Consider the following 22,118-nt stretch of genomic DNA (forward strand, 5'->3'; position numbering starts at 1 on the left):
AATTTTGGAAAAGCATATTACTCTTTTCTTCATTAGTAAACTGAAGAAAATGCAAGCATTGCATTTTACAGTATAAAATACTATCACAAATCTGTTTGTTTTAAAATAAATAAGTCTCCTCCAAATAGAGAAGTAAATCTCCAAACAACCATATCCCTGAAGGAAGGATTGTCAGCTTTGCTGCAATGTCTTTAAACATGMAGCCTTAACGAAGTGGTAAAAGCAAGTGTGGTGTCTTGAGATATACACACAAGATGATAGGCTTTCACTCTAATAAGGGAGAAAGAAAAAGATGTTAATGAGTTTAGTCACAGGCTGAGAATCTTAAATAATAATTTCATAAACAATATTTTCTTAAATAATATTTTATCTATTTTCCATTTTCAGAGAGCCTCATAAGTCCCTAACCGAAAGTCATTGTTACTTCGATATGTAAAGGCCAGATTCTCAAGGATATTTAGGCACATTTTGGGTTGGACATAGACTATTTACGTATAGCTTTAATGCCTATGTCTGTTTTGTAAGTAGAATTTTTAARTCTCACTTACATCACGAGGTCAGAGCAGCAGGCACCAGCCCAGACCTGTATGTGCTCCCAGACGACCAGCAAAGTGAAAGTAAAATAGGGATGGAGGCACTTTTAAAGCTTCTGAGGGTTTTTTACATTTGTGCCTTGCCATTCGTGATATACTGCAAACCGGTACAAGAGAAATCTAGCAGGGACAAAAGCAGACATTGAGAAACTAAGCACATGTGCTTAAAATATAAGTGTGAGTCTGATTATTTAAATAAGAACAAATTAAGAAGGGAGAATAAAGAGGAAAGGAGTTTGTGTGAAGTGCCGCGGTGCCTAGAGACCTCTGCCATGATCAGAGCGCCATTGTGCTGAGCGCTCTGCTAAGAATTAGTACAAGATAGTTTGTACCAGGAGAATTYGCACACCAAATAGGTAAATCAGTCGAATATGATTACCCTCATTTTACAATTGATGCTAGGAAATGGCAAAAGATGAAGTGACTTGTCTAGGAATTGATTCCAGATTTGTCCACGGCTCTACACACATCTCCACATCTGAGAGCAATGTGAAGCTGGGAGAAAAAAGTGCTAGCTGCTGCAAAGGAACGAGAGGTCACAGGCTGAATGCTGCAGGGTACCGTCAGCAGGAAGGATCCTCACTGTGCCAGATGATGGACYGTGGCCTGCAGTAGGGATGGCAAAGCAAGCGGCTTGTGCCCGTGCATTCAGCTGATTGCGTTCGACCCACGGCAGCCCTGCTCCAACAYGACCCCGTAGCAGCGGACAGTATGGGACAATGACAGGGTGACACTTGGGGGGTTAAGGACTGGCCAGTTTGAATCTTTGTAAAGACAGCAGTCTAGGGGCATTGAATCTACATGATGCCAAATCGCAAACAACCTCTTGAAGTTGTCCTTTGGCTCCAAAATACCAGTCTTCAGCACTTGAGAATTGCTCTAAATTCAGATTAATAATTCCTTATGAGCTGGCTGCAGGAGGGCACCATCACTCATATTCGCTATTAGTGACTGCAGTAGTAGTTATTGCSATTGTCAAAGGAGCTGAAAGCTTTGTAGACAGCCTCTACTAGACCAAACACACAGTAATATAGAATAATGTGACACATTCATTCAAAGACTTCCCCTGCTTTTGTGCCACATTCTTTTTTCCCTTTTGGGTCTCAGATACAGTGAACATCTCTTCTCAAAACTATGGTTTACAGTGGTCTTCTTAGGGTCAAGCAGGTAGTGTCAGAGACCTTCTCTGTTTCATCCATAGGATACTTGCTATTTAAGTCATTTTTAGGATTAAATACAGGCACCATTTGGAGTGAACAAGAGTTCTGCCATGAGGAGTTCATCSTTTGTTCATCCTGTATCGGCTGGGCTGAAAATATTCAATTAGAATCTGCTCTTTGTTCTAGTGCAGTCAAGAGGGTTTTTGCCAATGATTTGAATGAGAGTTGGATAAGGCTTAGGGCTAAATCCAGGCCTTATGCAGAAAACCGTGGTCCTATTGAATTCTTTTTCTCACGGTGAAATTAACGGGAGCTGAATGCAAACATCTAAGGGCAGATTTTGTTCCTGTTTGTAACAATATGTTACCCTCTGATACTGGGCCTGCCTTGAAATGTTTATTGTTAAATCCTTGTATTTTTGGTTATATCTCATTAAGAACATAATACAGCCTTGGAAAATACATTCTGAAAGAGTATTACAACAGGATTGGGATTACTGTTTGTAAGACACTTTCAACTAGGGGGAAATTTCAAATTCAATTTACAGTAATGTCAAAGCACAATTAATATATAGGCAATGATAAGGGAAACATGCAGAAGCACACATTGATAGCACTACATCAACAAATAAACTTTTGGTGCTGGTAATTAGGTACACAAGATTATTATATGTTTAATTGACTAAAGTGACAATTTGGAATTACATCTAGTCACATTTAATTGGATTTGGACTCTCCAGAGGAAAGGAAATGGAGAGCAGCGTGGAGAAGCAGCCATAAAAGCAAACCGATTTTCTAAAGTCTGTCAAGACTCTGCATTAATATCCAATGTACAATAGTTTTTAATATCCCCCACTCTAGAAAGAGTAATGCAATGGTTGTAACAGACAGTGGGTGTACTAAAGCATACTCAATTAGGTATAAAGATAGCTGATTGTTTTGTGGGTTTTGATGTTTTTTTTAAAGACACATTTAATCAAAGCTGAACTATGTCTGAATTTGACATAGATGGTGATACTCTTAGGCTGACAAACGACAGGGTGCTATACATTTTKATGCTGTCCTAGAAGAAATTTACTTATATTTAGTCTATTTCGCATGCAAATAGCTTAAAGCAAAAAAAGAAAAGCCAAAACAAAATATTTTTGAGCAGCCATTAAATATTTCCTTGCAGTAAATATGGAAAGGCCATCAAAGAGAAAAATGTAGGGTATTTGTTTGCATGTAGTTTAGCTATCTAAAATTGCTTACTAAGATKTGTCTTAAAATTGGACAAAGACTGACTGTTATGTGTAATCTTTTGATAGAAACTTCATGTTACAATCTTATAAAATTATCTCCTTTAAATATTGCTATATGCATCCTTCTCTCCCTGTACACTCATTTATTCTGCTTTTGTCACCAGGAGCGCCATGATTGCTGACTATATGTACTGGCTGTCAGGAGGCACTGAGCAGCATATAAGCAAGCTCATCAAACTGTATTGGCAGGTAAAAATTGATAGCCCAACTAGGAAGGAGGTGCCCATCTCACTATTAAGACCAAAATGAAGGATTGCTGCTTAAAAGACTGCCGACAAAGGTAGCTCTTGGGCATATCAATCAACAGGACACTATATAGTACTACTGTATTTATAATGAAGTAGATTTTCTTGGACTAATTTTAAGGGCAAAATTCAAGGTTGTTAACCCTTGGCTCATACTTCAATTTTATGGACTGCTATAAAATTTAATTCTGGATCCTCTGTAGTCCCCAAAGCTATTTTTTGTGAAGCCTTCCTACCTTAGTGACACTTTTCTTTTGCAATTTGCATGATAGTAATCCTCCGACACCTTTCCAAACTCTTCATCTGGAAGGAGGGGGGAGGGAAGACCATAACAAATGGTCTCAGAGAAACCTAAAGTGCTCTGTGAAGGATGACTAGTTAAGACCCCAGTTCTACAACAATTACTTACGTAAGGAGTAGACCATTGACTTCAATGAGACTTGTCTCCTGAGTGGTACTTTCCTATTTGAATTAGTGGTTCAGCCACATCAGCACAAATTTGAGTTTAAGAGTACCTCCTGCTGCTCTGAGGAGAGTTCTCACACACTTGAGGTAAATGGATGCTAAATCTTTTGCTAGCTGGCTTATTGCTGCAGGAGCTTACCGCTCCAGGTTGTGTCCCAACCTTCCCAAACCCAGTGCTGATGCAACCAAAGTCCATTTCAGAGGGAGTGCAGCATCTGGGGCCTCGGACGGTGGAAGACCTTTCTGTCTTGCAGAGGGTCCTAGCTGGTCTTGTGGCAGTGATAGCTGACCCTCAGGAAAAAAGAAAAAAGCTATTATCTTGGACTAAAGCAACTCATGAGCTGCCCTTACGCTCTCTGGGGAGCTCACTTCTATTTGTGGCCCTGCACAGAGCTAATTTGGGCTCATACAGCCTTCCCACAGGCTTTGCCTAACAACTGGCATGGCTCTCAAGGGATCATTTCATGGACTGCTCTCTGTGATTAGGAGGAGGAGGCCAAGAGCAAGCTGCTTTGGTAACTTGGTAAAAATGTTTAATAAAAATACAGTAATAGAAATAATGCATGTCCCTTGTGATAAAATGTTGGAGTCTGATTCTGATCCCACTTATTTTGGGTTTAACCTGAGAGAATATCTCTGACAACAAGAGGGCTCATCCTTGTCGTACTGCGGTGTGAGATGTAGTGCAAAATAGGTCTGATACAAGTGGGAGTAATAAAGATCAGAATCTGGTCTTTTACTTTTGCAGAAAATTCTTCCTTTTTTGAGCTATTATTAGTTGCATTCTTATTGGTAAAATGAAATAAATCTCAGGGCTGGGAGCTGCTGAATTTCAGTACTGCTGTGAGTGCAAAGTGCATCTCATTCAGAGAATTACCCACTGGGCTAGTGTTTGTAGTGCCTGTGAACTTTCTTACATGCTTTCCAGCAGAGAATTTCTTCTGTACAGAATAGTTTGATTTTTTTTTTCCCCCACTGGGTCAGACTCATTTAAAATCTGGAGTTCACAAATAGGTTTTACGAAGAGGTCATTTCTTCGAATGGAATACCTTTTTTTGTCTCTTAACATTGGTCTCTATTGATTCCCCCTCTTGATGTCATGGCCATGAAGCTTCAAAGACTGAACCTTTCAAGAAGGAGCTGTCATCACTATCCTCTCACCCAAGGGTTCAGAGTGTCCTGCTATGCAACAGGACCAGAAAACTAGTGTTGAAGGACAAGATTCATGAAGGTGCCTTCTCACAGGGTCTGAATCAGAAGCTGTGGGGCTGGAACCAGAAGCTATGTCAGGAATGACTCAGAGCAAATGAAATGTTAGTACTGAATCACTTCCAGCCATTTGCATCATCTTATAAATAGAAAGGGCCAAAGGATTTTGAAAGTGATAGGACTTTGGTTAATCTCTRCTTCGCTCCAGAGTTCATTCTGTTCCTGATGGAGAGTTCATGCACAGGCCTCCCTGCAYCTCTATGATACCAACTGGTACTGCTGCACTGTTTGTGTCCCCTGTTACCACTCCTTTTCCGCCTTTCACCTGAACCTGAATTGCAGTCTTTGTCTGCAGAAGCTTTGAAATGTCAGCAGAGATCTCACCATTTGTTTGATCCCCCACTGTGCTTGATTTTCACTGGGAGACAGAGATTGCGCTGCAATTTTGTGCCTTTTATGCGTATGCTTGAGCGTGGGCTAGGCTAAGGATTCAGCGATATCTATATGCTGACACACACGCAGTACAGGCAGCTGGGTGCCCAGTACTGCTCCCACTCAAGTTAATAGCTAGCACTTCAGAAACACTGTTCATGAAGATATCTCCCAGCACCAGTAACAATCTYTTCTTTCTTGAGTTGATGAATTCTGTGCATTCAGCATCAAGGGCGACTTCAATGTCATTAGTGCACACAGCAACAATTATGCAGTATGATGGAGAACGTGACACTGCACTGGGACTTTTCACCATGGAGAGACCAAGCAGAGATAACACAAACTTTTTTATTAATATTCTCTCTATTTCACTGTGTAAAGCTGAAAATAACTTGTCACGACCATACATGCTCATGTGCCTTTGTAACCAAAGCAACAGCTATTGATGCACACTTTTCTTGCTAACTACTCCTCTTCCCCAGAGCTCTGCAAGGTTGCCTCACAAGCGAGAGCTACATTTTCTGAGAAGGAACGGAATAGAYGCTGAACAGAATAGTTTGTTTTTCACTTTTGTGAAGAAAGATTTTTAGATGAGGAAAACTTAAAGATCTGTCACTCTTTGCTTTAATCAATTGGTTACATGTCTAATCTCTCGGGTGTCRTCATTGACTACCTTGTTTTTATGTGGTATTTTTCCCCTACTGGAAAAGGCTTTTCCTCCTCACARGCTTGTATCCTACTCCTCTGATAGCTTCCAACATTGTATAGGCCACTTGAGTGGTGCACAAAATTCAGACTCTTAATTCTTACTTCTTACTTCTAGATCATTGCCTTTCTCTCTTGATCTATTCCTCATGCTCAGAGCAGTCTTATCTCCCTTAATCTTATATCTCCCTTTRTTTCCTTCTCCTGATATTGTTTTGTACTTTTCTTCTATCCCTGGGAGTCCTTCTTCTTAAAACTCTTCTTAAAACATCCTCAAATCTTTTTCTTTCCCTTCCTCATTATTAACTCTTACACAGTTCTTCAGTAGTCATCCATTCCATGTGATTGTTTATCTCCTCTTAGATGCACTGCAAGATTTGTACTGTCATAGATTTTTAAGGCTAGACGGGCTCATAGTGATGAATGGTCTGACTTTCTGCATAAAAACACCACAGAATTTCACCCTTGTCTTCCTGCATYAGTACCAATAAATAAGGGGTGAAGCTGAGAATGTCTTTGAGGAAGTTATCCAATCTCCATTTAAACAGTTTAATAATAGAGTATCTACTATATCCCTTCCAAAAGATGATTTGATGCATGGTCGTCCCTGTTTCTCCTTTCCAATTAGTAAACTGGGATCATACTTGTCCAGTACTAACTTCTAGCAATTTATATTATGCTTTCATCTCTGAAAGCTTAAAGATCCTCCAGTACTTGTTATCTTCTCCCCATATACATACCTATGGATCACGATCAAGGTACTTTTAAATATTCTTTTTGATTACTTTTTGATTGGCTTTCTTTGATTATCCCCTTTAAAATAAATCATCTATTTCTGGATCTTCTGTAAAGTGATCTGTAATGTCTGACACCCTGTGTTGTTTTTGAATATTAATACATGCCTTCCATTCTGTTCTGAGATAAAGGTATAATGTTGATGAGAGCTGAAAAAGCAATTTGCAATGGATAATGTTATTCAATAAGTTAGGCCTTTTCCTCTGTTCACCAAGTATCTTTTCAAGTATTTTATTCCATGGGTTGAAAATATATATTCCAAATCAACATATAATCAGATGGATGGCTTTTTTTTCACAGCCCACTATGGAATATGCACTGGGTGATTTGTGTATTGGCTGTTGGATTAAAAATAGGCCAGTTAAATAGAATTCATCACATGCAAAATTAATGTGAAAGTTATTAAATGTATCATGGTGCACATTTACAGAGTTGCAGCAGCAAGACAAAAGTTTAACCCTGTTTATTACTATTGTCAGATAAGCCTYCTGGCAGAGAGTCCAGCGTAGGGCTACAAAGGTGATCAGAGGGCTGGAGCACCTGCCCTAYGAGGAACGGCTGCGAGAGCTGGGCCTCTTCAGCCTGGGGAGAAGACTGAGGGGGGATCTGATCAGTGTGTACAAGTACCTGAAGCAAGGGTGTCAAGGGGACAGGGCCAGACTCTTTTCAGTTGTCCCGTGTGACAGGACAAGAGGCAATGGGCAGAAATTGAAGCACAGGAAGTTCTGCCTGACCGTGAGGGGGAATTTCTTCCCTGAGAGAGTGAAGGAGCCCTGGACCAGGTTGCCCAGAGGGGTTGTGGAATCTCCTTCTCTGGAGATACTCAAGGCCCGCCTGGATGTAACCCTGTCTAACCTGCTCTAGGTGACCCTGCTGAGCAGGGAGGTTGGACTAGATGATCTCCAAGGTCCCTTCCAACCTTACTGATTCTATGAAACATGATTTATCGTCAGCCTTTCTCAGCTGGAAAGAGCAAAACAAACAATTGACTTGAGGCATTTCATCCTGTAGAAAGAGTCGGTCCTCAAACGGTCTGATTTGACTCACACCTTTGTAAACTATTTCCACTGGCTAAATACTACGCAGTATACCTTGGAGGTTTTATTCTGTTAATAAAGGTTGTATCACTCCCATACGACAATATCACCAAACATATAATGTCATCAAAAATGAACTTTGCCAATATTTTGAATATCACAGCCTGACTTCACTAATATCTGATAGAGACATTTTAGTAGCAAGTGCCTTTATTACCTAGTCCATAAACATCTCAAGCCTGACTCATTAGCACACTACAAGTTTAATTGCTTTTATTATTCCATTACAAAAACCATGTGTCCTATTTTGTACTAAAGGTTCTGCACCAGTGTCCCTTCTGCAGTTACACCCAAAGTCATTCACGTCTTTCCAATGTCTTACACTGATTGCTTTTGCCCCAGCAATTTATATGCTGCAAAAACTAACAGAACTTCAGGCAGGCATTTTGAAAGCTTTTAGGTTTCTATCTGTACACCTCCATAACCATTTATGCTAAAAGCTTTAATTCCTTAATGTAGCCAATGTGTATTTGCTACACTGACATGGAGACCTTTAATTTGCATTGGAGCAAACTGGGCTTTTAGCTTTAGAGATTTCCAGTTCAACCCTAGTGTTTTGGCCAAGATTGCAGCCACTGTATTGTTGCTTTTAGCACATTTAAAGTACCAGATCTGTGAGTATATGGAGCTCACAAACTTGCATTTCTGAGAATATTCTCTGTCAGCAGAGAAAGCTGCCAGGAGGCACATGCATTGGCTGACGTGGAGGATTTAAGCATTCAGACRTTTGTTTTACTCTCTCATTGCTATTATGAACATCAAGTGTTTCCAGTTCAAAAATCTGGGCTGTTTGAAGCACAGAGTAACATACGTATTACRTAGTAAAGCAAATTACAACCCAGCCCTGCAAGGAGATCAAACACCTACAGTGCAGTGACAAATGCTGTCAACTTGCTCAGCGTTCAACTTCATCTCACACCTTGCAGGGTCATAATCCCCAGCACAAAGTCAAAGGAAAAACACTCTTGGTAGCCAGAACATCCTCCACAGTCCCTGCCCATGGCAAGGCCCATCAGCAGCCCTACATGCTGCCCTACATGCTGCTGCTTGACCCATATCCTGGCACAGAGCATCAGGTTTCCAAGCTGGCAACACCATGGATGGTTTGCAGCCCTCCTAATGTTATGACTGATAGGAGCTGACAGGCGGCCCCTCCAGACAACCTGGCTGTTGTATCAGTGAGAAAATATATTTCTCATCAGTCCTTGAGGCTATTTCAGCAGATCATGCTGTGCCATACTTAACCGCAGAGAAGTCCCTGCCTTAATCAAATCTGGGGGCAAATCCCATTGAGGGCAATGACTGCTATGCATACAAGCAAAAGTGRATGGCTCAGTCCACATTGTCTCAGAGGTTTGTGGAGTTTGTTACCTTAAGAATTAATTTTAWTTTTTCTCACTTCAGAAAAGAGACAATATTTCTCATAACCCTCTTTATAAAAACCAACAGGTATTCATCCCTCTGCAGTATCTGTGACCATCTCGAAGGATACCTCTTGCTTTGTTGCACTGAGCTTTTCATTTTCTGGTGGGAAATTCAGATGTAAATATTTTCCTCTCATCTTGCATGTTACAAGAACAAACAGATTTTGGCCCATAATGAGGAAAATGAATTCATTCTTAAGGAACAGCATCAGTACCTAGATGACCTTAGAGCAGCTCCTGRCCAGTTCTTGGATTTCCTGTGCTCTCTCTCTATCATGACTGAAGTGACTTGTTAAACCAGGTGAAGTCCTATTTTTAACAGTTTTTCAGAGCAGAATGGGTTTCTTCCTAGGTCTGCCATTCAGGCACTCRTACTGCTCTGGCTTGGGAGTTGCTAAATGCCTGACAAGTGGTTGCATTTCTCTTGCAGCAGCTTCCTTGTGAAGCAAGGTTTCCATCCATTTTTAACACCTAGGGTACTGAGAACAAAAAGTATTGAATAACTCATCCAAGACTAAGCACAGTGACTGTGATGAACCACAAACTAAACCAGATCTCCCATAACCCCCAGTGCAGATCAACTGTCTTTTCACAAGGACTGGTTTCTACCATACCGTGTCACCACAGTCCCAAAGGTGACTGGAGCTCCCCACAACATCTGCGGTGCACTGTTAGTAAAACTTAACTCCCAGCTCCAAAAATACACTCTCAGATACACTACTGAAAATGTAGAGTAACTGAAAACTGGACTGATAAGGCAAATAACATAACGGAGAGTTTCTATCATGTTGATACTGCTTTGGGAACTTTTTATTGCTGCTGTTATTGCTGGTATTTTCATTCCAGAAATAATTCTGCATGTTCAAAACCAAGGAATTTAACATTTTTTTATGCCATTTCTTCTTTAATAATATCTACCTCCACATATTTTCTACCTACYGCTATTTTTCCAGGATTAGATCATTCATGGTAAAATTACTGTTGCTTGAATCATACTTGTATTTACATGCTAAGAAAAGTTATTAGTTTAAATGTCACACTATTAAAACAGATGGGTTAATTGTCCCTAATTTTGAGATAGATGGATTTATTCAATACCAGCTGAATGTACTAGGCAATACATATCTCGGCTGTAGTTGGTAGCTATTGAAATCCCAATATGAAGTATAATACCAATCCAATTAAAGTTTTAACTATTAACAGAGGCCAWAAATCATACCTCAAAGATGCTCATCAGGAACAACCCTGGAGAGCAAAGCTCCCTACCATTTAAAAACCCACAGAGTAGCTCAAAAGTAATACGCAAATTTCAGGAACATAATTTGGCTTTTACTGGGTTGCGAGGCAGAGCTTTAAGATGCACAGAAGGGACCTGAGAAATCAGTATAGAAAACCAGCCATTTTGTGCCGCTCTCAGGCCCTTCTTTTTCACTCAAGTTGCACGTTCATTATCCTCTTCCCTTTCTTTGCACACCATCTCCTTTCTCCGGGGAGATGAAACGCAGACAGGAGTTTCTGCCGTACCAGGATCATTACTGGCTATGTGGTTTCCCATCTGGACACCTGCTCTTAAAGAGCTATAGAGGACATCACACAAAAAGAGATAAAGTCACTTTTCAAAAACATCTCTATATACAGTCAGGTTGTCTTCTACTAAATTAGCAGCCATTCAGCCACATAAAGTAGTTTGCTATTGCAACGACTCAGGCATGATTTTTCGCTGCCCCTTTGAACAGTGCTGTCCATTCTACGGGCTAACCACATCAGTCACAATCCCTGGCTGTCTGATTCATCGCTTCACATTTAAGTTGAGTTCCCAAAAGATGTTGAGCTCAGTGCTAAGAAGGACTGGCATCTCTCTCAGTTAATACTGCATTTTGCTTTCTTTTCCTTTCTTTTTATCCTTCTTTTTCTCATTCTTTTTCTTTCCTTCTTTCTTCCTTTGGTGCTAAAAGCCCTGAAAAGCCCCTAGAGCAGATATTCCCCATTTCTCCTAGGAGTATTCCCTTGCCAGTGTCACTCTGGCTCTCAAGCGCGTGCCCGAATCGTGGGGTGGGTTCAGATGCCAGGGCTTGGCCCGCAGGTATAACTGCGTTCCCGCGAAGCACTCCGTGACACTTGACCTTTAGCTCAGCCTGTCCGAGTTGAGACGTCTTTCCAAAAGCTATTTGACTGAGCGCAGTTTATAGTCACCCTTTGCAAAATAAAAATAAAAATAAAAGTGGGTGTTTTAGCTGTGCTGGGCTCCTGACATAGCAGGAGCAGCGTGGAGCTGGCCGAAGACCCGCGGAGCACTCGTGTTCAGCGAAAGGCATCTCCTGGCGCGAGCCGGGCAGCCCTGCTGCTCCATACGAAGCCCTAGCAGATTGCCTTATTGGAATTGAGGTGTTTCTCACTATGGAAACTCTCTCATCCTTAAATAAGGGCCAGTATTAACAAAGCTGGTTGAAAGCTGTCTTTGTGGGCTAATATCTGCCTGCAGAGGATAACTGGCATGTTCGAGGGGACTCTTCTTTGATTTTTACATCCACTGACCCACTTCCCCGCTGCAGATTTACAGCTGCCTGTGGTTGTGCCAGCAAGTGTGTCTACACAGCAGCTCGCGGGGTGGCTCCAAGCTGCCTGTGCCGTCCCTCGCTCCGGCTGGCTCTCCACGGGCACTCGCCTCGCCGGGCTGACCCTCACGTCGCAGCGTCTCCGGCAGGGAGACTCCAGATCCGCCCGTAACCATAGTTAGGAAAAACTGAAGTCCTTCACGTTCCCTCCTTCAGCAAGATGGAAAGGGAAGATCCTCAGCCGGTGGCAGGTGACACGAGAGCTGAGGACTCCCACGGCGCAGTTCATGTGCCTTAGTTTGTGGGACCCGGGGACAACGAGCATCCTCAAACTAGAGTTGCATTTCTGCATCTGTGCTGGGTGCCCACATTCCCACATGCTAGCAGCATGTACAGGGGCTTTTAATAGCAGCCTCCAGCTAATCCATTTCCTTAACCCATTTATTCYGGGTGCATTTCTTTAATTAATAGTGATCGCTTTGGAAGGATATAAAGCATGGATTTATTTTCTCCCAAATTTAAAGAGAGTCGTACTGAAATATCAATAGATCTTGAATTTTAAGGTAACCCATCTGGAATGTGTCTGCTTCTGCCTTTTACAGCTCAGCAGAATACGTAGGTCTATCTCTGTGTTGCTCTGCAAATCTACTTTTAAAAATATACTGCATACAAAATAACTGGCAAAGACTTAAATTCATTAATAACTTAAGAACCTAAATAAGCTGATATTTGATGTGGCCTACGTTAATGGGGAAGCATTACACGGCAGATAAGCAGAAAGTTCTCATCTATTGTATGATTTATTCATGTCATAAACATATTGAGAAAAGGATATGCTCTGGCATTCAGTCTACTTACTTTTCCCACAGAAAAAAAAATAAAAATAGTGTAAGAAGATCATGCTGGTGAGAAGATATTCATATCACAACAGCAACAGACTTAGTGGCAGGGCTGCCAGATATTTCTTTACGGCTGGCAAGATATAGAGAAAAGCRCATAGGTTGCACCGCAGTGCACCCATAATTTTAGCTACCAGCCTATGAGTGGAAGCAGTTCATAGAAGAGGCTAATGGCTCTATCCTGACTGATGTCATTACATTAATAAAAATCATCAATAAAAGCATCAATTCCCGCTGTAATGTAAATGAGTCAGTGGCTGAGCGTGCACTGCAGCTGCAAGATAAGGCACTAGAAAGATATCTAAATTTTTGGCTAATTCTAGATGTCAAGATAATTGGATTTTCCAAATTAAATCTTTCTGTAGTTAAAGAGGATTAAGGTTAGGGACTATAGCAGAGAAAGCTACTGTCACTGTTATGAAGAATTTGCAGCTAGTGTGCCATTTTTCTTCTTCTGTATCTACTATAAGTGAGGCAAAATGGCAAAAGCTTCATAAAAATATTGCAGTAGTTATATCATTTGTCATCAAAAGTTGGCATAGGAAAGCTCTGTTTCTCGCGCACCTAGCTATTCATTTTATAAGCTCTTAACAGAATTTTTGTGGATGTCAAAGGGACAGTATAAGATTGTTTAGGCTAAAGTTTAGGGTTTATTAAAAGGTCTTGGAAATGTAACATTAGGAGATATGGTAGAGTATAATGATATTGCAGAATCAAGGTGCTCAGAGCAGAGGGATGTGTGATTTTAGTTCAAATTAAAGAATATCTACTTAAACCCTTCATCAAAACAAAGTTTTGTTTTGTTCACTTTTTAATTGCCATGATAGCAATATTCCTCTTAAACCTTGTGAATGATTCTGTTTCTTGAAAGAATTAACTGATATTTCAGTCAAAGTGCCGACAAATTAAATAGTCCTTGAGACACTTTGTTTCCATGTGGTTTCTCTGCAGACTTTCTCTGATTCCACCCACTTCTGAAACAGGGATATAAACCTCCTGACGTGGCAGGGCATGAGTCAAACCCATAACTACAGAAAGAAATCTTCCCTGTGATCATATTATTCTGCAAATTCTTCTTAAAAGAGCTTTTTTTTATTATTTTCCTTGAAGCAACAGACTTGGTCTGCTTCTGAGAGGAACCTCCCCATTGGATGAACTTGTATGATCAGTGATAGTACTTATATTACTGTATGTTGCTAAAGAAGGTGTTTCCTATGGTTTGAGGGCATCTTAAAGCATAGGATTTCTTTTTTTTTTTTTCCAAACTCTTTTGGAGTTGAAGTCTGGAATGTTATACAACCTGGTAAGATAACACTGCAGATCTCACTTGCAAGATATGTGGAAATCATTATCTTTATCTTTCTCCATAGAGAAAGATAGAGGTGCCTAGAGATAAGTTTACCTGCTACCTCCCTACACAAGGAGGAGCCTGGCAATTCTTCCACTCTTGAGACCATAATAGCAATATCCCCCATGTATCAGACAGCAGCCTGCAGACATAATGCCTGTGGTGGAAAGACATCAAAACACACGGAAATGGGAAAAAAAACAGTTGTTCTATCCGTTCTCAAAAGACTTTGACGAGGTCCAGTGGAGCCCTCGCCATTCCCTCCACAGTTTGACTGAATCTTGAATATCTGCCTGGTGTATGCCACAATAAACATAATGTTCTGTATTCCCATTACCTAGACACATTGGCAGATATTTCTCTGTGGGTATGGACTTCAGTACATAAAGGCTTAAGCACAAAAATCTTCAGGGATTTCATCGTATAAAGTTTTCTGCTCCAAAGTTTTTATGGGCTGAAGTTTTATATCCTTAAAGACTTTAGCCCATAAAAATCCAAGAGGATAATAAAACAAATAGCATCTGTGTCCAGGGTCAGTAGCTTGGGGGAAAAAATGCTCTTGGGTAATAATACCTTCACCAGCAGTATTGACCAGAAACTATGGATCTATTTTTTCCCCCCTCCCTTGGTCTGACATTTTACCGTTACTGCCCTCTGAGCCAGTCACTATTTGCATGCTGTGCAGTGTATCCATGGGTACCTGGCAATGCGAAGAAATTATAGGCATGACTTTGAACTGCTCTCAAGGATGATGAATCCAAAAATGAACTTTGCAGGCAAATGCCAGGAAAGCAATTCCCCCACACCCACAGGATGCGGCTGCTCTCTGGTCCAGCCACCCACCTCTTTGTCTCGCTGCCTCACTCCATATATTTTGCATCTGAGGTGTATGGATACACCAAGAGATATATTAATTCAGATTAGAAAATGGTTACTGAGCTATAGAAAGTCAGCAGAAAACCCAATATCTCGCACAAAATTTGATTTGGTGCCGATATTTACACATGAAATTGAGTAGTTTACATGTTTGGCTAGGCCTCTGCTTTTCTTAAAATTTATCTTGGAAAGATTTATTGGTACCATCGTTTTATCACTTATCCTGTAAGAGCCCTGAATGATAGGCAAATTAAAGTCCAGATGAAAACTCCTCAGAATCACTTTGCTATAAATCAGCATAGGCTGCTAAGTATTTCTGGAGGTAAGAGCAGACCCGGGTGCCTGAACTCTTGGCAGGTAGACACACTTGCTATTTTCTGGTCTGATACCTCCACATCTGTAGAGTTAGCCATGGATAAAGGGGATGTGTCTGTGGAAAGCTGAAATTCCTTCTCACCCAAGGGAACATTTCTACCACCCCAGGGGGTCATGGCACTATTACACACATTTTAAGCTTATTAATTATCCATACTGTCCACTTCAGACTGCTTCCACCTCAATAAATACGCAATAATGGGCAAATGAAATGCAGTAATCTGACATACAACCAAATCCCCAGTGATGCCCTGGCCGTCTAGGCAGAGCACGCAGTGTAAGGGCGCCCGGGGTGCTCACGTGGCAGCCTATCCCAACGTCTGCACAGAGCAACCACGCCGCCGCTACCGCATTTCTGCACCCCMCAAGCCTATAAACACAGCGGAAATAAACAGTATCAGACCGTGGCAGAAGACCCGGTGTCCAAAGCCATTAAAGAGAAGGACAAACTTAACTCCTGAGTGCTTTCAGCTTTGCATTTTGGGTTAGCAGCTGTCAGCTAAACAAATGACTCAGAGGTGCACATTACTTCTTGGATAATTTCACAYAGGCGGGGAACGAATTTGGGAACAAAAGCGAAGGCTTGTCAATAACACACCGAGCTCGTCCCGTAACGGCCCTTCCCGTGAATCGCTGCGGTGTAGGAGGTGAGACAGGGGTTCAGACTCCCTCTCGAAGTACGCATATCTTTCCCCTTCATGCTTTTCTGATTGTCTCCATTAACTTTGCGCCACGGGAACGTTTACGCTTCTGCCCAGATAAACCCGTGAAGTCTCCCAGCTCCCCGAGTCTCCCGAAAGGACTGTCCACRCCGGGAAGATAAAACGTTTTTTAGCAGCAGATGCAGCTGAAGCAATGCCGAGCACGGCTGTTCGGAAGCYGCAACCCAGAAGGAATTGCAGCTGAGCCTCCCCCTCGCCCTGATCGATAACGACGTGGCGCGAGGCTCTTTCCAGCCGGGTGGTTGCTCGAGCACTCGCAGCACCAGTTCATTTGGGTCCGCTGAGTGTGAAATTCCCCTCTCTACATAAGGCCAGCATAATACATCATTTGAGTCATTTTTAAGGGATGACAGGGTTCATAAGCTTCATGTTGCCCTCTGCACAGGAGTGAATTTTACTCTTCATGCAAATGGTGTTTAAATGCAATATTTTAAGACTAATATTCCGTACAGACACAGTGTCTGATTCATGCCAACCCAAGGGGTAATATGAATGCTTAGTATTCTTTAACCAGCTCCCAAGGACTGAATAAAACCCTCAGATGAAAGATGTGACCTTCAGAGAGCACGAAATCACTTTTCCTTTTCATCTAAAAGATAATTTATCTAATACTTTTCTGCTCATTGAAGACATAGGCTTGCTGCACTGAAAACTGTTTACAAATGTTCTATCTCCATTAAATTGATTTTCTGAATATAGATAGGCAGTGTTTTCTGGAACTAATTTAAATTCCCCTCTAATTAATATTCAAGACCAAAATAYGTTATCTTTGCATGACTGTGCAATTATTAAAGGGAAAAATATAATCTGTGAAAGTAATTATTTTTCTTTYTTTTTTTATTTTAACTAGCCATCAACTGACATGAAATGTATCATTTCTCTGCCTTTTTTTAGGCTATGATTGAAGAAGCCATCACTAGAGAAGAATCTTTTTCGGTTATGTACACACCATTTGTGGCAAATGCCAAGGCTGACAAAATAGACAGGATGAAGGACATTTTCGCTAAAAAGCACCCTGATTATGTAGAGCACATATATACAGGTAACAGTACATTTCACATATTCTTAAGCACCACATATTGTTTRCATGAGTGTGGCTAACCTAAAAGGAGATTGAGAGCTTAAGCCTCTGTGTTTCCAYGCTTCTGTGGGGTAAAATTAACTTCTGAGATCTGCTGTATAAGATTGCACATGATTTAGGAACTCAAATCAGCACTAAGGCAAAGCACAGACTTGGTACTGCTCATCCACACAAAGATGACTTTTATCTATGAAGCCTCATGTTTCCTTTGCTGATTGTCATTATTGCAAGAAATCTTTCATTTGAAGGTATTTTTGCAGTGTATCGTGAAGACAGTGCAGCCCATGTTCGTTCCCATCACTATAGATTTCCACAGGTCACTGGCCCTTCAGCAGAACCTCTGGTTTTCAGAAATATCCTGCCATAAATAAGCACTAATGGACTGACTGCCACCTTTGAGAGCATCTCAGCTGCAGGGACGTGAATACACAGCCGGTTTCCCTCAGGCTGTTCAGGACAAGTAGGATCCCAAGGCCACTGCTATCTCCTGGCAGGATAGCATCTCCCAGAGCAAACACACACTTAAATTCTGGTGGCCACGTCTTTATTTTGAGAGGAATGGGCATGATATTTTGGAATAAAGCAGGGGGCTAGAAGGCATTTCTTATGATCATTAACCCAATGACTTGGAATATAATTGACTCTAATAATGCTTGGCTCTGAGCTGATGATTGAAAAATGTAAAGGGAAAAGTGCATTTTTCAGGTCAAATACTGRGAAGCATCTGTGTTCATCACACCAGCTAGACCTGGAGCTCACCCCTCACTGACACTTGCACCGGGATGGTCCATAAGGCTGACGGGCTGTCACCTTCCTGCAAGAGTTACACCTGGCTCACCGCTAAAAGGCTTATTTGTTACAGCACCTGCTAAGTCATGGCACTTTCCAGATAAATAAGGCTTCCAAAACAATAGATATTGCATCTTCTGGGAGGAAAAGAAAATCTATTTGAAAAACACAAACAGATAGGAACTAGGAAACCAACTGTTTACAACAAAACTGCGCAAATATTTATCTCCAGCAAACTTGTCTTGTTCATCTCATTTTGCTTTAGGAAATCATTATAAAATTAGATCATGTTTTGCAAGTTGTAGAACGTGGCTATACTGGGGTTTTGGCAGTAGTTTTTGGTTGGTTGGTTTGTTAAAAAGGGAAAACAGGGACTCATTTATCATGGAGGTTTTAAAGTCCCTGTCTCCTGTTTACTTGCTGATGTGACTTTGTGGAGAACTTTCAGAAATAAAAGTATTGGCATTAAAAGGAGAATAATATAAAACTTCCTGAATCTGTTTGGAAAGCAAGAGAAATTCCTGTTTCATAGTATCATAGAATCATAGAATCACAGAATCAGTAAGGTTGGAAGGGACCTCTGGAGATCATCTAGTCCAACCTCCCTGCTCARCAGGGTCACCTAGAGCGTGATAGACAAGGTTGCATCCAGGCGGGCCTTSAGTATCTCCAGAGAAGGAGACTCCACAACCTCTCTGGGCAACCTGGTCCAGGGCTCTGTCACTCTCWCAGGGAAGAAATTCCCCCTCACGGTCAGGCAGAACTTCCTGTGCTTCAATTTCTGCCCTTTGCCTCTTGTCCTGTCACATGGGACAACTGAAAAGAGTCTGGCCCCATCCCCTTGACACCCTCCCTTCAGGTACTTGTACACATTGATAAGGTCCCCCCTAAGTCTTCTCTTCCCCAGGCTGAAGAGGCCCAGCTCTCGCAGCCGTTCCTCATAGGGCAGGTGCTCCAGCCCTCTGATCATATACGTAGCCCTATGCTGGACTCTCTCCAGCAGCTCCATGTCTCTCTTGTCCTGGGGAGCCCAGAACTGGACACAGTACTCGAGGTGAGGCCTCACCAGGGCTGCGTAGAGGGGCAGGATCACCTCGCTCGACCTGCTGGAAACACTCTTCCTAATGCACCCCAAGAGACCATTGGCCTTCCTGGCCACAMGGGCACATTGCTGGCTCATGGTCAACTTGTCACCCACCAGCACTCCCAGGTCCTCCTCTGCAGAGCTGCTCTCCACCAGGTCAGCCCCCAGCTTGTACTGCTGCCTAGGGTTATTCTTCCCTAGGTGCAGGACYCTGCACTTGCCMTKGTTGAACCTCAGGAGGTTCCTCTCCGCCCAGCTCTCCAGCCTGTCCAGGTCTCTCTGAATGGCAGCACAGCCCTTAGGTGGATCAGCCACTCCTCCCAGCTTGGGATCATCAGCAAACTTGCTGAGGAGGCACTCTGTCCCCTCATCCAGGTCATTGATGAAGAAGTTGAACAGGATGGGACCCAGTACTGAGCCCTGGGGGACACCACTAGCCACAGACCTCCAACTGGACTCCACGCCACTGATGACGACCCTCTGAGCTCTGCCTCTCAGCCAGTTCTCAATCCACCTCACTGTCCACTCGTCTAACCCACACTTCGTGAGCTTCTCTAGGAGGATGTTATAGGAGACAGTGTCAAAAGCCTTGCTGAAGGCAAGGTACACAACGTCCACTGCTCTCCCCTCATCTACCCAGCCAGTCATTCGATCCTAGAAGGCTATATCAGATTGGTTCACATATACCCCCAATTTATAGCAAGGGTGAGACTTTCGAAAGCACCTGAGCAGCAAAAGTGTGTGAGTTTTGCACTGAAACACAGTAAGATTTGTGCTCGTAAATCATTAGGTGCTTCTGAATGTGTCCACCAGCAGTTTTTTTTTGCTCCTACCCAAGAAGAAAAAGGAAGAAGAAAAAAAAAAGGATGAAGGATAGGACCTGGCCCTGTAGCTCTTTAATCAGTTATAAAAAAAAAATGGTTGGAGCCAGTTCTGCTCTCTCAGAGATGTTTGTTTACAAAAATCTATTAGTTAGAAGAGTTGCTTCAACTTTACATAAGTTTTCCTGAATGCTAATCTTAGGATATCTGAAGTTTCTAGGAATTAAATCAGATGATAGTCACAGTTGTAATCAAGCATTTTCTGAGCAGGGTAACTCAGGTAGGATCTCTTGATCAGCCTTTCTCACTTCTGTCCTAGCAAAACCTCTCAGACAGAACAGGCTTGGGTCATTTTCCTGGACCCAACATGCAGATAACTGACAGTAGTGGTCACTGAAGACAGCTGAGGCTGTAGGGGGTTCCTAACTTGTCTGTTCAGCCCTTATCCAAAATCACACAGCCTACCAAAAAGCCATCATTATCAGCAGATGTAACTCATTTTCAGTGTTGAMCCGCTGAACGTTTGGCCTGCAGGTCCGTGTCTCGTGTAGGAAAAATTTAAAATACGAGCTAAGCCCCATTTTAGCAGTGGGTTTGAAATACCAGACATCTCAAGAACATATTAAACAACCTTCCTATTCAATAGCAAGCGATCATCTGATCTTAATTCAAGTATTTGGTATAATGTAAGGACTGAACTGGTTTCAAAGTTTTCCGTTATTGCCAAGGAAAAGCAGATGCACGCTGAAATCAAAGCGTACGATGCAGTTTGTTTCCAAATTGAGAATCTATCAGAAGCAGAACACGCGCTACGAGAAATATCAGGTCCGCGCTGCATGATTTATGTAGGGGGAAGCCTGGCGAGCTCTGAACGGGGCTCTCCATTTGTCAGCGCGACCACGCAGCCTGGCATCTTAAAAGCAGAGCTCACCGAGAACAGAGCACTCCTCTGTGCAAAGTGACACCGGCATTCAATCTAGGTTTATTTTCTGCGGGGCGAGGGGAGGGAGGAAAGGGCTGGCTGGGCCGGGCGGGCGACTCGGCTGTTGCACACAGGCTTTGGCAGCAGCGATCACCCACTCCGGACGAGCCTCAGCACGTGCTGTCGCTCGCCAGCCGGGTGTTTCAGACAGGACAGGCAGGAAACCTGGGGTTAAGGTGGCGGTGATAGTAAAACCCCCCTAAATCTGTAGGCAATCAGACTTTGTAATTTCATGGAACAACTGCAGCTCGTCTTTTAATAAAAAAAAAACGATGGTGTGTTTCTGAAGTGTTATGTTAGTAACGCTTTGGATGATCAGCTCTGAAAAGAGCATAAATGGAAAGAATGTATTTCATCTTCTGTGTCAGCAAAATTTAAGATGTTGATGAAAAACATTGCGAAATTTGTAATTTCAAATTTTTGTTTTGGCAAGCTTTTCCAGGTTACATTTCATTCCCTCTTTAGACTTTCAGCGCTTCCTATTTTTTTCCTCCAGAGAAGTAACTTATATTGCAATTGAAAAGAAATGTGATAGCAAAAGATGCTTTTGTCGTCCTGTTCCAGATCCTCATGGACTTCATATCTTGCCACAGACAGCTGACTGGTCTTCTCTGCCTCCTCAGCAGTATTTACTGACTCTGGGCTTCAGAAACAAAGACGTTGGAAAATTCTTGGAAAAGATGTCAAGCAGAAAGCTGACAATCTTTTCAGGTATGCTGACTCACTTAGTAGCTCTGAGAGATCAGGGATTACCCCTGTTATCCTTGCTTTCTGACCGAGGGGGGCAGGAGGGTTTCTTAYGACCCATCTCCCTGTGCCTGTGGGCCTCCCTGTCAATTTACCTCTTCCCCCAGTTTACCCATCACCTTTCTGTATTCTCTGTATGAAACATCCATGAACAAACACAACACGCAAGTTTGTGGTTTCGTTTCTTAGAATACAAAGCACCTTTTAGTCCGCTCACAAAAGAAGAATCAAGACGACATTTGGAGACCGCTGGGAGAAAGATCTTRCCAATAATGGATTTTATAAGAAGCACCAAATTAACTGTGGGTATAGAATTTGCTTAGTAGTTTCTAGTGAACGTAGCATTAGAAGTCTGTGCAAGGGTGAATGAGGTGGGCTTCTCTGTGCAGAGCTCATGCGGCACGTTCTCCTTCT

The 22,118-nt window shown here is 42.2% G+C and overlaps 1 protein-coding gene across 1 annotated transcript in view; it reads left to right on the forward strand.

Moving 5' to 3' along the window:
* SPATA16 (spermatogenesis associated 16) overlaps window positions 1-22,118 on the forward strand; it is an 80,013-nt gene that overhangs the window by 33,021 nt on the left and 24,874 nt on the right. The window contains exons 4-7 of the mRNA XM_085322286.1: window positions 3,158-3,242; window positions 17,095-17,242; window positions 21,522-21,668; window positions 21,894-22,006. Coding sequence (XP_085178412.1) covers window positions 3,158-3,242; window positions 17,095-17,242; window positions 21,522-21,668; window positions 21,894-22,006 — 493 coding nt within the window. The remainder of the gene's footprint in view (window positions 1-3,157; window positions 3,243-17,094; window positions 17,243-21,521; window positions 21,669-21,893; window positions 22,007-22,118) is intronic.

The sequence above is a fragment of the Rhea americana genome, unplaced genomic scaffold, assembly GCF_003343005.1.
Source record: "Rhea americana isolate MKP2758 unplaced genomic scaffold, rheAme1 scaffold_76, whole genome shotgun sequence".
Lineage (NCBI taxonomy): Eukaryota > Metazoa > Chordata > Aves > Rheiformes > Rheidae > Rhea > Rhea americana.